The sequence below is a fragment of the Osmerus mordax genome, chromosome 6, assembly GCF_038355195.1.
Source record: "Osmerus mordax isolate fOsmMor3 chromosome 6, fOsmMor3.pri, whole genome shotgun sequence".
Classification (NCBI taxonomy): domain Eukaryota; kingdom Metazoa; phylum Chordata; class Actinopteri; order Osmeriformes; family Osmeridae; genus Osmerus; species Osmerus mordax.
This window is the reverse complement of record NC_090055.1, coordinates 14552258-14568862: the sequence shown is the minus strand read 5'-3', so window position 1 is coordinate 14568862 and position 16605 is coordinate 14552258. Positions and strand designations below refer to the sequence as shown.

At 45.1% G+C, this 16605-nt stretch overlaps 1 protein-coding gene across 1 annotated transcript in view; it reads right to left on the bottom strand.

Annotated features, from left to right (window-relative positions):
* The window catches only part of LOC136943733 (CUB and sushi domain-containing protein 3-like), a 384366-nt gene that overhangs the window by 21973 nt on the left and 345788 nt on the right, over window positions 1–16605 (bottom strand). The window contains exon 60 of the mRNA XM_067237158.1: window positions 191–364. Within this exon, the coding sequence (XP_067093259.1) occupies window positions 191–364 (174 nt within the window). The remainder of the gene's footprint in view (window positions 1–190; window positions 365–16605) is intronic.

Sequence of the window (16605 nt, the reverse complement as noted above, 5' to 3'; positions counted from 1 at the left end):
TTCCTATAAATCTGTTTTGAAGAGCCTTCTCGCATTGCATAGGTATTTTAGTGATTAAAATAACAAATTAGCAGCTAGAACAACAGATGAATACACAAATACCGTGTCTCTACGGCAATGTACAGTGTGTGTGTCCACTTTTGCGCTCCTTCAAAGTGCTCTAGACAGCCTCTGTGGGGTGTCGACTCACGTAGACACTGAGGCAGGTCTCCTCTCCAGGTGCCGTTCCCCACGCAGGTAAGTACTGCTGGGAAAGAGAGCTCATAGCCTGGCAAGCAGCTGTAACTCACGCTTGTGCTCCACTCAAACACAGTGCCCTCCAGATACCCATTAGCAACGGGTGGGGGTGGAGAGCATGTAACCACTGGGGAGAACAAGAACAAGAGTTAGCAAATTGGGACAGACAGACAATTTATTGCAATCTTTCCTCCAAAAATCTTTTCCCCCTGAATGTGCTGTGAAGATGGTGGAAGTATTCAGACATGTCTTGGTTAGAAATAGTCACAGAGTAAACATCAAATTTCTTTTGAAAAGAGGGGACATATTCTACATATGTAAACAGTAAACTTTCAGAAGTAATGTAATAAATAAATATATAATCAAGTGGGAAGATACTGTTGATATCCTTGAAGACTGACTAACCCATAGCGAACAGATTTTTAAGTGTATGAATAAATTATGGACAGTGTTCTCCCACAAATCAGACACTTCAGACAAGTCAGTGCATTTCGAAGGGGATATTCCCATGGATGTGAGGGCAGTATGTAGGTGAAAATAATAGTTTACCATACTTAGTATACCATACTGTAGACTGGGCTTCACACACTATGGATAGTACACCGTTTAATATGTTACTTTGGGCACATGAATTCAGAAAAAAAGGAAGAATCCATTTGCATTATATGTGAGACACTGGTGAAATGGGGCGGTTGTCGGCATTGGTCATTTTTCTGTTTTTTACAGATTGTGAAAGTGCAGATTTCAAATGATGGGTCACACATCGAAATCTAAAACAGTTAAAGAAGATACACGTATCTGAATCGGGAAAGCTCTAGCAGAAAAATCCCCCTTGAAAGATTCTAGACCTTTTCACGCCTTCAGACAGGGTGTGATTGTTTTTTTTGTGTTAATCATTAAGAGCGGAGCGCTGTTAATTTCACCACAGTGAAGACAAAAATATATCAAATTCCAGGATCCTGCTTTCTTGACTTATCTTAGATATGGGTGTTTTATCAGCCAGTGTTTTAATAAATGTTTTATCACACAGGGAAAAGCTAGTTTAAAGCTCCTTTCCTCCTGTTTCTGTTCAATTGCTGCCGGCTGCACATTCAGCCATTTTTTCCCTGATTCAGTTTTCTATCAGCAGATGTCACAAGGGTTTCCTTGCACAAATATGTACACTACCCTTCAAAAGTTTGGGGTCACCCAGACAATTTCGTGTTTTCCATGAAAACTCACACTTTTATTTATAAAATAACTTTAAAAATGAATAGAAAATATAGTCAAGACATTTACAAGGATAATGATTATTATTATAAATAATAATTGTTATTTGAAATTTAAATTTTGTTCTTCAAACTTTGCTTTCGTCAAATAATGCTCCATTTGCAGCATTTACAACATTGCAGACCTTTGGCATTCTAATTCTAATCCTTCTAATCATCCATTAGTCTTCTAAGGCAATTAGCAAACACAATGTACCATTGAAACACATACAGTAATAGTTGCTGGAAATGGGCCTCTATACACCTATATGTAGATATTTCATTAAAGACCAGACGTTTCCACCTAGAATAGTCATTTACCACCATGTATAGTGTATTTCTGATTAATGTAACGTTATGTTCATTGAAAAAAAACAGTGCTTTTCTTTGAAAAATAAGGACATTTTTAAGTGACCCCAAACTTTTGAATGGTAGTGTAATTCAAACTGTTATAACCTAAATAAGAGGTATATGAATAGCAAAATATGTAGGCATATAGCCAAGGGCGGAGCTAGACTCCCAGTACAGTGGGGGCGGAGCTTCATCACGGGCCCCTCTGCTACTAAGTCATTTTAAAATTAAAACGGTAAAAAAACGGTAAAATATCTGATGAATGCATATGTTATAATGTGTCACTTGTTGAGCCAAGTAAGCCTATATGTCAAATAAAACACAAAGAAAAGCCAATTTTTTTTACAAGTTTGTCAGCAATTTGACAGTCAAGTAAAAATATTTCAACACCATGGACAGCGACAGCTGATTGACAGCGATGGTGCTGTATATAATTGACATGGCACTTATTGAACAAAAAGTTTACAACTCCATAGGTAGGCTACAGGTGCTGGGATGAAAACTTTGAGAGCTATTTGAGAAAGAAGCAGACAAAAGGGGTTGCATTATGCATTTGAAGGTTACACTGTCAAACTGACTCAAGAACGAAATAACAATGCAGAAAAATGAAGATAGCGTGGCTTGTTGGCTGCTCAATTCCCATGATGCAAGGCGGTAAATAGAGTTGTGTTAAAATTTGATGATAAGTTTGCTGTTTGTTCGAAATACTATCTTCATGAATTTCGATTTTTTTGTGTGTCTGCTTAGAATGTAGTGTTTTGTTGCCTGATAATTGTCATTGTTGTGCTGGTTTACCATTGTAACCATGAGTTAAGTGACTGTTACATTTGATAAGAAGAGCTGTATTATAACAACGTGAGATCATATGCAGTAATTAGCTTCTTTCAGCTAATAATCTGCAATGTGTCACTTGGCGAGGGCCCCCGTTCTCGTCAAGTGACGCAAGATTAGCGGCGTTTGAGGGCCCCCTAATTGGCACGGGGCCCTGGAGCGGCCACACCCAAGCACCCACGTTATCTCCGCTTCTGCATATAGCCTATGCAAAATTATGACAACAATTTAATTGAATTATATGAAATGCATTTGCTTCACTACATAGCTGTTTGTGTGTTGACAGGTCAGCGCAATTCTAATGTTATAACATTAGCGGCAAAAATAATTGTAATGGAAAAAATAATTATCCTATAATTTGTAAAGCGGATACACATAACAAATAAATGTATTTCTGAAATGTGTGAAAGTCATAAATGAGTAAATGAGTATTCTACAACACAGAAAGCTAAAGGCAATGTAGGCCTATTCTTGATGTGGTGAAAGAGCTGGGTAAGCATTGGAATGCTTGGAATGTTGACGGTGATTTGAAGGGAACTTGAGGGACCAAATACATTGATTCACTACACGATCGATCATTAGAAGGGGGATGGGAAATTGCACCTTCCCTAACCCTTGCCACTTCTCAACTTCGATGATTAACTTTGTGTCGTCAATCTTCCCAAATTTCTCAGTTGGTTTGTGATGTAGCCTTTGGGTTTCAGTGTCTCCTCTGCTTAAGTGTATACCAGGCAACTCGCTCTTAAACACACTGTTTAGTAAACTGACTAATATGTTGGCTTGACAGTCAACGCAATCATCAATCAGGGGTTTTTATTTTAAAATGTTAAAGGGGTGATTGAATGTTTTTTGGGGGGTATTTCACACTGTTCCTTAAGGTCTCCGAATAGGGTATTTAACATTAGCCTGGTCCTGACCAGACTATTGTACATTTCATTTGTACAGAGAGTCTGGCCTCGCTCCATTGACAAGTGTTGACTACCTTGTAGGCGGGTACTCTGTTGAAGTTATTGGATCTGCCCAGAGCCACTCTGATCTGCCATAACCAATCGCTAGCGTCTGCCTTAACCAATTCCTTCACCACTACTGTAACAGAGCTAGCTGCCGTAACTTTTCCCGAACCCTGTGGGGAGGAGAGCCACAACATCATGGCCACCAACAAACTCAGCAAAACTTGTTCTTGCTCCGGCTTCAGTTTATAGATATTCGGCAGTGTTGCCACAACGGACCGAATGGCTTCGCTTGCATCTTTCTCCGCCGCCATTACGGAACTACAACACTAGCGCACGACATCAACGTCATCGTTCTCAGCCACTCCCTCTGTTCGCTGATTGGCCGGTTGAAAATCAACCTGAAAAATCTGACTTACGTACCGAATGGCCAGACCTAGTACAGAAGCAAAATCAAAATTGAGCAGAAGTACGTAGGAGGAAAGAGCCAGGCTAATGTTACATTGGTTGGGCTGAAAATGGCCCAGGTGCTGTTCTATGCCCCCTGATGTTCCCATTGAATTTGTCCATGGAAAAACGCTAGTTTTTGTCCTTTTATGGTATGCTCATGAATATATAGATGACCTGCGCGCTGATTGGTTGGTTTACAACGAGTGAAGCTGCGGAGCAAAGACGCGACACCGCCAACAGCACTCACTGAAACAAGGAGGTGGAGACTTACAAATCGTACAGACGTACAAATAAATCTATTGTGTCTACACAACACTGTTTTCAACAGATTGACTAGATATCATTTGAAATAATTATGTTAGTTGTTTCCACTTCTGTTGTCGAAGAAAACAGGATCGACTTAGGTGGGTAACGTTAGCACTACAGCTTAGCAAACAAACTATCGTGATTCAACTCAGCTTCAGGTAGCTCTAGCTATCTTGCTGAAAAATAGATCTGGACAAACATGCATCTTGAATTGTAGATGTACATGACAACACAGGTTATTTATTTGAATGAAACACAGTCAGGAACATAAAATAATGTTAGCCCCATTGCCAATAAACTAAATCATCACACATTCTACCGATGCTAGATACAGGCAGGATATGTTAGCATTGCTAATAACTGTTAGCGACAACATAATACTACAGCTTGCGGTTGTGATGAACATAAGGTCGGAACAGCACCTCTTTTCAGCAACAGCTTCATAGCACATCATGCTTTACATTGTCCCAGATTTTCAAAACTGTCCTCTGTGAAATAGTTATAGCAAATGTGTAATTGATGGTCGAACTGCACAGGGATCTTCTCATAGACAAACATCACAGCCCGTCGAGTGTTTGGTTCCTTAGGAAGACTCTGAAAAGTGTCAGCATTCCCTGTACAGCCTGGAACACTGCATTTACCACCGTAGTCCATTTTCAATATGCTAGAAAAACGTTCTTCTTTGTAATTATATGGAAGTACACAGAACAGGGCACAGCAAATTTTGGGGCGTGACAAAGATACAGACCAGAACCAAAAAAGGTGGAGCAACCTTTTTCAAAACCTACCGTTTTACAGCTACATTTTTTAAGTGAGATTTGCATAGGAAAGAGGTGTAAATGGACTTTGGGGTTCACTGTATGTCCATTTTACCCACTGAACTGTCGTTATTCAACTGTGACAAGGTAAATTCGGTTCTGCAATCAATGACCCCTTTAACATTTTGCGAATTGATCAGAATCAGAATTCAGTTTAATCGCCAAGTAAGTGGTCACAAACAAGTAATTTACTTTGGTGGGCAGGTGCAAACAGTGAACATTTAAACACATTGAACAAAAGAAAATGAAGAAAATGTACAACAAAATAAAATAAACTAGAGAGGGTACAATTTCTGGGGAAATTGTAGGGTGTGCTTGCTTGCGTCGGTTGCACAGGGGTCCGTTTTTGAATGAAATTTTTACAACTGATTTATGTATATTTTATATGAAAATGCATACTTATTATTTATAAAGATTAAATAGATTTAACGGCATTTTTTTTTGCTGCTCATTTACAACTGAAAATACAAGTGAAGTGTAGAATGAAATAGATGTCTTCTCATTTCCCCTGCAAGAGGCAGCCTCATCGTTGAATCAAAACGAATAAATTTGGCAGACCGGTGTAAAAATGGACCTAATCTCTATGACTTAAACGTCATTTTAAGTTTTTCCCTTCTCGTGATATTTTCAGGCATGTAGCCTACTCATTGCATTCATTCATTAATAAAGAACCCCCTTTGAAGATTATTCTACGACGTTACCCGGCAGTAGAAGATGGAATCGCGATTCAGACAGTCCCATCTGCTAACTGAAAATATGCCCCCCAAAATGTAAATAAGCTTGACATTTATTTAGAGGAAAATCGCTCATTCATAAAAAGCTCACTGGTAGCGATCATTGTCAGTAACAACGCAAAATGCGATATAGCCCTGTGTGGAGAAGCTGCCCCGGTAAATTGTACTACTACGGTACAGTACTAGTAGACTACTGCTGTGTTCGTCTTGGTAGCGATTGCGTTGGTTGAATTGGATTTAACGTTCCGTTGTACGGTTTAGGCTGAAATTAATTATTTTCATGAACAGATTGGCAACGTTTAGGCTGTGGCAATGAAGTTCAGGTTAGTAGTTAGATAGACTTTTGATTAAGTAAGGGGAGTGCCGAACATGTTCTGTCGCCGTTTGACTTCCTACAGCTGTGTAGATGTTTTTGTAGTGTCTCGCGTAGGCTACAGCATTGCAGTGAGCAACACTGGTTTGAAACCACAGGTAATGATAATTTCACCCACAAATCGTTTACTTGTAATGTAATGTCATAATAAATCCTACAACGAAAATGTATTTGTGAGGAATGTTTATTTTAAAGATTGAAAACAGATGCATCATAGACCACTGTAGTATGTGTTGCCCGGGCAACAGAGGCTAATGTCATGATGCTAATGCTTCAGTGAAATAGTAGACTACCGTTTCCAAAAGTAGATGTGGGCCTACTTCCTTAATAATATCAGCTAATATTGTACATTACATTTCATAATTGTGTTTCACATCACAAAGTAAAATGAGTAAATAGTTATCACCCTGGCCTCTTTGCTTGTGGCGTTCCTGCAGCTGCCTTGCAGTAAAGCTATAGTTAGCCTAGCTATCCCCCAAGTTAACAGATGTGAAACGAATGTTCTGCTACAGGTAGTCACGCGTGTTTTCGTGACTTTAGTGACGTAGTGACGTTAGTAACGTCAGTGACTGTGGCTAGCAAATTAGCCACCATTAGCTTCACTTTTCTCCACAAAAACGCAATTTCTACTTAAACCATGCAACGGAACGTAAATAAAAATACAACCAACGCAATCGCTACCAAGACGAACCTTTTGACACCGCCGTTGTGTATGTAGTCCAAATATTGACTGATCCTTAGGGGGGCGAAAATAAATAATAATAAATATATATGTGAGAGAACAATGGTTGTGCTCTCGCCGAAGGCTTGAGCACACCCAATAAATAAATATATATGTGAGAGAACAAAGGTTGTGCTCTCGCCGAAGGCTTGAGCACACCCAACTACTGGCGGAGCTACACTATATAATATAAAATAAAAATACAATATAAAATAACGTTGCAATATATATCAAATAAAAAATAAAATAATATAGCATAAAAATAATACTGAATATGTTAAAGTAACAGAGTGTATAAGGTAAGTGACAGAGTGTCAGTGTCAGTTTGGGGCCTTGTTAAAAAGGCTAGCAGCGGAAGGAAAGAAACTGTTCTTGTGGCGTGAGGTTTTGGTCCTGATGGACCGCAGCCTTCTGCTGGAGGGGAGTGGTTGAAACAGAGTGTGTCCAGGGTGGGAGGAATCGGCCACAATCTTCCTTGCATGCCTCATGGTCCTCGAGGTGTGCAGGTCCTCGAGGGTAGGCAGATTGCAGATACCTTCTCAGTAGTGTGGATGATACGCGGCAGTCTGCTCTTGTCCTTGACAGTGGCAGCAGCGTACCAGATGGTGATAGAGTAGGTGAGGATGGACTCAATGATGGCTGTGTAGAAGTGCACCATCATTGTCCTTAGCAGGTTGAATTTCTTCAGCTGCCGCAGGAAGTACATCCTCTGTTGTGCATTCTTGGTGAGGGAGCTGATGTTCAGTTCCCACTTGAGGTCCTGGGAGAGGATAGTACGCAGGAAGCGGAAGGACTCCACAGTGTTGACTGGGGAGTTGCACAGGGTGATGGGGGTGAGTGGAGCTGTATTCTTTCTAAAGTCCACGACCATCTCCACTCTCTTAAGAGCATTGAGCTCTAAGTTGTTCTGGCTACACCAGGTCACCAGGTTGTCAGCTTCCCACCTGTAGTCCGACTCATCTCCACCAGAGATGAGCCCAATGAGGGTGGTGTCGTCCGCAAACTTCAGGTGTTTGACGGACGGATGACTGGAGGTGCAGCTGTTGGTGTACAGGGAGAAGAGCAGAGGGGAAAGGACGGAGCCCTGAGGGGATCCGGCGCTGATGGACCGGGAGACATGAGTTCCCAGCTTAACGCACTGCTTCCTGTCAGACAGGAAGTCTGTGATCCACCTGCAGGTGGAGTTGGGCACGTTCAGCTGGGAGAGCTGAAGTCTACAAACAGGATCCTGGCGTAGGATGCTGGGGAGTCCAGGTGCTGGAGGGTGAAGTGGAGGGCCATGTTGACTGCGTCGTCTACAGACCTGTTGGCTCTGAAGGCAAACTGCAGGGGGTCCAGGAGATGGTCCATGAAGGCTTTGAGGTGTGCCAGCACCAGGCGCTTGAAAGGCTTCATTACCACAGAGGTCAGGGTGACGGGTCTGTAGTCATTAAGTCCAGTTGGCCTTGGCTTTTTGGGCACAGGGATGATGGTGGAGGACTTGAGACAGGCTGGCACATGGCATGTCCCCAGGGAGGTGTTGAAGATGTTGGTGAACACCGAAGACAGCTGGAGACCCAGTTGACCAAGGAGCTACAATTTAGTTCGATTAGCTTTCCCTACCAATAGAGTTCTTCGCGATTGCCAAGATCCTTTATTTCACACGGATGAGTTCTTGTTTGAGCGATATCGATTCAGCCGACATGGACTCATTTATTTGCCAGACCTTCTCGGGCCATACATTGCAAATATCACACGCCGCAGCAAGCTTTATGCTTTATTATGAGCTTATGCTGCTGTATGTGAATATGTAACGCTATGTTTTACGAAATGTCTTGTCTTATCTGTTGTGCCTGTGCTTTTTATATGTTTCACTGTGGGAGAGTGGGAAACGTCATATCGATTCCTTTTTATGTCTTGACGTGAAAAATTGACAATAAAGCTACTTGAAACTTTAACTGTGCTTCAGACTGCATAGCCTTGAGGTTTTTTGCGTCAGGTAGGCTATAGGCTACATTTTTATACAGTATAGGCGATGCAGAAAACATTGGCAAAGCCGCAGCATGCGTTGCTGTAAGAAAAGTGTACTTGGCGCTTAACCAGCTGATGAATCAATTCATCATATTCCCTGGCCATGTCCCAGTCAATGACATCAAAGCTCTTGCTCTTGACGAAGGCGGTCGCATTTTTCTATCCTCCCCTCCCTGACCTTCCCTGCTTGGCTGTGTCTGTGTCTTGTCTTGTCTCAAGATACTCTCTCATCATCACTCTCCGAAACTAGAAGCATGGAATTAATTAGCTGGTCTCTTAATGCTATTGACACCATCTTCTCGAAGAGAAGCTCGGGTGCGGGGGAACCCAACTGTCCGGACGGGACGTTCGCAGCTGGCTACACGATGGACGCGTGGGAGAATTGGCGTGTCGTGTGTCTAACGGCGCTTTCCGTGGAGGACGTTGAAGACATCTTCATATTCGGAACCATGATTACAGGCTTTCTGCTGTTTGGAATAGGCGCTGGCTTTGTATATCGTAAAATCAAGGAAACGGCTGCAGCCGTCAAAAGCCCCGTTAGGCTGCCCGATATGATTGAAGCGGTGGGCAGAGTTGCTGGAGCTCAGTCTGTGAACTTACAACGCAGCATTGATTACAACAGGGATAAGTTTGCGGCTCTGCAGAGGAAGATGGAGGACTTGGAGACCTTCCTGAAGGGTGGACGCGAAAATTGAGTTGCGGCTACTCGTCAAAACAACTACCCCAATCTTATCCTCTTTCGGCCCCGTAACCAGCACAAGGCCTGGCCAAGGTCGTTGCTGGAAAACAACTCCCCTGGAGAGCGCTGAAGCGAGACTATCTTGCTCCTCCCTTCCCCCCCCCCCACCGACATCTGTGGTTTGGTCTCTTCCCGGGTCATGACCAAGGATGTCTCCTGGCCAACACAATCCGCATAGGGAGAATCGGACTGATTGTGGCCTAGGTCGAGGGCGCCAACCCAGACTTACTCACACATTAACTTTCACCTACTACAGATATCACCACCCCCCCACCCCCATCCAACGCCTTCGCCTGCTTGTTTCCCCAGGGTGGCTGGCGGTTCTGTGTCCAGCGCCTACATGGCTGCAGGTCCAGATGCTGCTTGTCTACCCCCCCCCCCCCCCACTCGTTGCAAGTATCGTGTTTTTGTAAATGTTGTTGTGCTTATGTGCTGAGGTTTTTGTCTGTTCCCACACTGTACTCCTCTAGGAGCATTGTCTGGGTGTTGCCTTTTTCTCTCCTCCTCTCTCCTCATGTTATGCTGTAACTGTCTAGTGGCGCCGAAATTGGCTGCCTAGGTAGGCTCTCCTACCGAAGTAAATTCCTTGTCTGTGCAAACTTTCATGGCGAATAAAAACCCATTCTGATTCTGATTCTGAAGAGGGATTTACACATATGCCTACATGCATATACACATATATAGTACATGATATAAGCGCAGTAGCCTACATATATCCTCATAATTGTCTATGAATTCGTATCAATTAGATACTCTTTCGCCTTGTTTTTATTTAGCCTACTTATTCTGAAAGAGTTGAGATCATTATTTTCGCTAGCAAGATCTCATTCGATTATTAATTTCCATTAAGCCTATACCAGCAGGCACAATTAAAGAAATGTGATCTGATTGATTGGGTTAATGAGGCACTTAAGATGAGCCTATACATTTCCCCAAAACTTTCGCATTTAGCTTATCGGCAATTGTTTCCCAAGCTGCTTGTTTTGCTCTGGCAGCGGTGGCGGTGTTTGACTTAGCCATGATTATATGCTTATTGTCTAGAGACTCATTATAATAGTTTGCTCGGATGGCGAGAATAGCCGATCACCGCTCTCTCTTTCGTCTTTTCCGCCATCATACCGTTAGAAAATCACGGTTTTGGTGATCGACCTTTCCTGCCTTTTGAAGTAGGACGTGCACGTGCAATTTCCCTGATAAGTTTAGCCTGATTGAAATTAACCACATGATTTGGATGCGGATCAGCCGTTGACGAACCAATATTTGCTGTTCTCACTCATCTCGCTAATGTTAACGGGCTAAAGGGACAATTGATTAACTTAGCTTCAACCCTTACGACGAACGGGGCCCTGGTGCTTTGCAGATAATCGCGGCGCTTTGCAGCCAGTGTATCCCAGGCATAATGCAAATCAAATCACATAACGCATGACGCGCCCACAACTCAACTGGAAGCTTCGGTAAACAAGAACAAATTATGAGTATTTAGTGAGCCTAAACATGTTGTTTATTATATTGAGTGGCTTCTTCAACACTTTAACTTTTGCAATATGCAACAACAAAAAAAACTGTAAAATACATTTACATTACATTTACATTTAGCAGACACTCTTATCCAGAGCGACTTACAGTAAGTACAGGGACATTCCCCCCGAAGCAAGTAGGGTGAAGTGCCTTGCCCAAGGACACAACGTCAGTTTGCATGACCGGGAATCGAACTGGCAACCTTCGGATTACTAGCCCGATTCCCTCACCGCTCAGCCACCTGACTCCCCCCCAAAAAAAGAAAGAGGTTTTCGGCTTCTAGCGGACAATATGGAATGCCGGCAAGAGCTCCTTTTCACTGGACCATGTCACATACTGTACAAGTAACATGTGAGGGATAGGTTTAGAGGTTAAAATCATGAATTAGACTCTATGCTATCTATACCAGATTTTTGGGGAATTGCATTCCTCATGTGTGCTTTGTTCGGGCTGGTATCATTTTGTTTCTCCTTGATAGTAATAAATAAATAAATACACTCCAAGTGGGGCACAGTGTACCAAAGCTCTTGAGCTTCTGAATAAGGCAGTTCATGTGAATTGCCCAAAGTAAACTTCCAGCTGGATACAGAGTGGCTGTAAGTCACCCTGATGAGAACAAAAGTAATCAAGTTGCCACTACCTCCATCTATTACCTTCATATTAATGCTGGCCTTCATATTAATGCTGGCCTAGCATTAATGCATCTCAGCTGAACATGCTAAACCTGGAACTCAACCTGAGTGATGCTGCTACAAGCTCAGAATGTCACACACACACATAAGCGCAGCTAGTTCAGGCAGGGCAATCGGGCAGCGCGCGTCACCCATTTATCAGGGACGTAAGGCGTCTTACTCCACTCCTTCCTTTCCTCTGCCCACTACCACACCCATGTTAGCAGTGCATATCCATTGGGCCACGTCCGATAAGTCGTCTTTAAAAGACGCGCGGATACGCACACACACGCACACACTCAGCCCATGTTGTATGATCAGTGCTGCTGCCAATGTTGTTCGTATTCCTGCGTTGTTGGTTGTTGCTTTCGCCTGTGTTGCTATGTCCGGCTCTTGCGATCCGGGGGTGGACTGTTTGTTGTTAGGGGAGTTTGCGGGAGGTTTCGGGCATTCACCCGGATTCGCAACCTCTGAGAACCACCCCGATGCGGTTGCGACGATGCGGGTAGCCAGGCCCGGCGTAACTCGCGTCTGCTCAAAGATCGCCTACCATCAGGACTGGCCGGTCCAATTAACGCATCCTGGACTCCATGTATGTCATGGTCGTGTCTCTTCCCTTGGGTGTAATCATGATGAACTGTACGTTCGTGGAGTGCAGCGAGGCCGCTCCTTTCTCCTTCCTTCTCTTCCCGAACGGTGCCCGCTAAGAGGGCTCTGGTCAAGGGAGGAAGACCCGGTGCTGTTGGCCCCTCTGGACATCGAGGTCTCTGGCGGACATGAGTGCTCGAGTCGTCGCGCTGGAGGAGGGGTCGGCGACGGCGGTGGATCCGCCAATCCCCGGTACAGCTTCGGAGGTGGTCCCGTGGCCTTCGACTTCGCATTGACGTCAGGGGAGGAATTATGTAGTCCCGTGTCTTAGGACACCACCGGCTGGTAATCAGGAATGGTGTACCCGATGAGAGGGTTTTTGTATCTGCGGCTCTTTAAATCGATTGTATCGTTTGATTGCCATGGCATTCAGTAGTATACGCTGTGCAAACGGAATCGATATCGGGAATGTATGAGCCAGCCCTTACGTAACAGCTTGTCTATATTGTTCATTGTAATTTTCTTTATTTCAGGGGTGCGCACTGATCAACAGAAACTGTAAATGCGCAGTTAGCCAGAGACGCTAATTTCGTCTGCTGTCCCCGGCCAGATGTTAAGGCAGCCAATTTTTTACATATGTCGAATACATGCTAAGGTTATCGGTTAACCCGTTTGAGTAGCGTCACAGTATCTGTCTGTTCGTCGTGTGTGGGCCCCACAGCATAGGCTACCATCACGGATGTGTGAATTCGGCCATTTCAAATGAATGTTTCAATAGGCATACGGACTAATCTAGCTCTATGCGCCTATGCTGGTGTGGCAAACAATGTACTGGCAAAAGGGTAACGTAACGGCTAACACCAGCGTCTAGTAGGTCTAGCGTTGCTAGCTACGAGTGCCATGCTAGGCACTTGTCGGAAGGAACTAAGCAAGCTAGCTAGCTACGGTTTGGGAATCACTCATGCTGTGGGAGCGTGGGGATAATTGGACTCACGCATCTAAGTGTGGCAATGCAAAATCGTTGCGGGTGTCATTGACGTGTGATGGGCCGTCAGAGTGCCCCTATGCTGTGGGTCGATGGGTACTGTTGCATCATCGCATGAAGGTACATCTATCTGCATTACATGTTTCGACACATTCAATATCATCAGTGTTATTGTGACTGTGTTTCCATTGTCATTTAGCAGACGCTTTATTCGAAGTAACAATATTTAGATTCACAGCGAGTACATAAGTTATCAGTTACGAGTAACCAACAATTGCAACAGTCCCTCTTTGTGTCGTCTGTTCTAAGGGAATGGACTAAACTCTAGCATTCACATCTCAAGCAGACAGCTATTTCTCAGCCTGCCTGCAGGTCAACGACCCCTGGTCCATGCTTTCTGCTGCATGCCTCTCAGTGGCACCTAATCGGCATCGGTGGGCGGCAGCTGGAGCCTACTCTCGGTGGAGTGGTATTCGGCCGCGGCAGCAGCCGGCACACACCGACACAATGTCGGTGGCTCCATGTTGGATCCTGGTAATGAGCACCAGTCGGCATCGTGCACCTGCTGGACGTTTTGGCAGGATGTTCTGTCGTCTCCACCCGCGCTGCATCTCGGTGTTCGGATGCGTCCGATTGCGTGGACATTTCACTGTCCTTGAGTAGACCGTAGGTCCATTCACCTTAGTTCTCGGCATTTCCGGATAGCGTTTCATGCGGGCATCGTTACCCTCGGATACCTGGAGCGTGCATGTCCTTGGCGTTGTGATGGCCGCTTCGGGCGCCGCTTCTATGGCTGTGCACGACCTGTGTCGTTGCGGGGCCCGGGGGCGCCTACTTCCGCATGCATCGTGCCCCAGAGTTTGTGTCCCGTCTGTTGGACTTCTCGACGCGTGGCAAATTTTCGTGATAGTGTGGACGACGGTTGCGGTCGGATATGCATTCTGAGTAGGCTGCGCGGCCATTGGCGCGGCATCAGTTCTTCTATCATGATTCCACGGAGTCGTCCGCCGCCTCGATTTTCGTACCGACGCAGCTCCCTCTTTGGGTTGGGGGTTTATCGCGCTCTCCGGACAAGGCCCTGTGGCCAAGGGGTTAACTCCTGGCACTTGAGACGTATTCCACGGCTTTACACTAATTGTATTCCATCGTGATGCTTGTTATTGCGTAGGGAAAGGTTACTGTTGTGATATCAGAGCAAGGTCCACATCATCATAAGGAGGTTCTGCGCATATCAATCTAGTCAGACTGCTCACTTGGACCAGAGTGTGGGAATATCATTGCGCACTGCATTCATTCAGGCTATAGAGACGGTGTGGCGCACTGTCTTGTTTCATTTCAGGAGTTCCGATAGGCAAGCATGCCGCCATTTCTCAGATGGCGCTAGACCTTAGACCTGGGTGCGTGCGCTGTGCACATGTAGGCCTATGTTGTCTGCCGGCGAATACATGAGGAAGGTTTTTAATCCACACTGGTGGATGAAGGATGCAACTTCGTGGTCTAAGCAGGGTCGAGGAGCGCACTGCGCAGACGTGTTAAACACTGGTATTGGGTATTCAATGAAGGTTTTCGGAGCCCTCAGCAAGCCGCTGACGAACGGGCCAAGAGAGCAGCATTCAGAATCAAGATGACGTCTTCTATCATTCTACCCATCTTGCACATAGGCCACTGAGGGTTAAGTTGGTTGAGGGCAGTTCTGTGGGCGTATATGAGCCCTGTGTGACATTGCTTGTTATAGGGCTATGCCCTTCGAATTACTGGTGTCCAACTGAACAAGGGTACTTCGGGACCCATACGGCGATAATACTCTTGAGTCAGTGTTTTCACAACCTTTTAATGTTTCACGGTGTGGGGAATTCACCACTATTGTGCAGTGAATGTTTACTGTGTCCTGAACATTCCAATCTGATACAATGCCAGGTGCCTCTATTGTGATTGATCGAACTAACTGCGTTTTGTCCACTCTCTTCTATGTCGCGGTACCTGCTATGTCGCCCCGGGCGACGCCTTCCGAGTCCCTGTTGTCACCGATGCCGGCAGGCCATGACAAAATCCTGGTTCGCACAACAATTCGCTGTGGGCTGTCCCCGGATTGGTATACATCGCAATGCTCCGGATTGGGGCTGCCACCTGGGCATCTTCAAGTGCCTAGCCACACTGAGACAATGGGGACTTGTCGTCCTCGGCTTACGAGCGCTATGTACGCCCCAATGCCCTGGACATTGTAGTAGTCCAGAGATCTATGAGCTTGATGTGAACGAGCTTGCGGCCACGTGGTCAAATGACTAATTGCAGTGTGTCAATACACGAGCCTGCATTACAGATGGTGGCTGGGTCGGCTTGTTAACCCATAACAGTAGAATATCTCTTTAGATCTCGGTTTAGGCGTGGTGATCCGCAGACGTGCTCTGATCTGGTAGCTATCAATCAGAATCCATAGTGTCTGAATCGAGATATCTCTAGAGATGCCCTGGACTCCAGGGAACGGCGGGTGCTCTGCCGACACATTTGTTTATCTCGTTCTCACATAGTGACATTGATGGTACATGCACATGCGCCTCGCGTACATCTTTGGGGTTGCCGACGGGCGCTAGAGGAATGGGTCTCTAGAGACAGCTGTAACTCTGCCCTGTATGGATGAGAGGTTACCAGATCACAATCATGGTAGAATGTCTCCGTAGATCTTGGTTCAGCACTGGTGATCCGCAGACGTGCTCTGATTCGGTAGCAATCGATCAGAATCCAGCGTCCGAGTCAAGATATCTGCGGAGATACCCTGGATACCGGCCAGGGAACGGCGGGTGCTCTGCCGACACATTTTTGTATTAATTCTCACAGTGACATTGATGGTACAAGCACGCCTCGTACATCATGTACATCCGGAAGATCAGGAGATACCTGTCTGAGCACTCCACCCAGCTACTTGTCCAAGCACTTGTCCTCTCCAAGTTGGACTATTGCAACTCGCTGCTCGCTGGTCTCTCAGCATGGCAACCCGCCCTCTTCAGAGGATTCAGAACGCAGCGGCCCGCCTGGTCTACAATCTACCCAGACGCTCCCATGTTACCCCGCTCCTCAT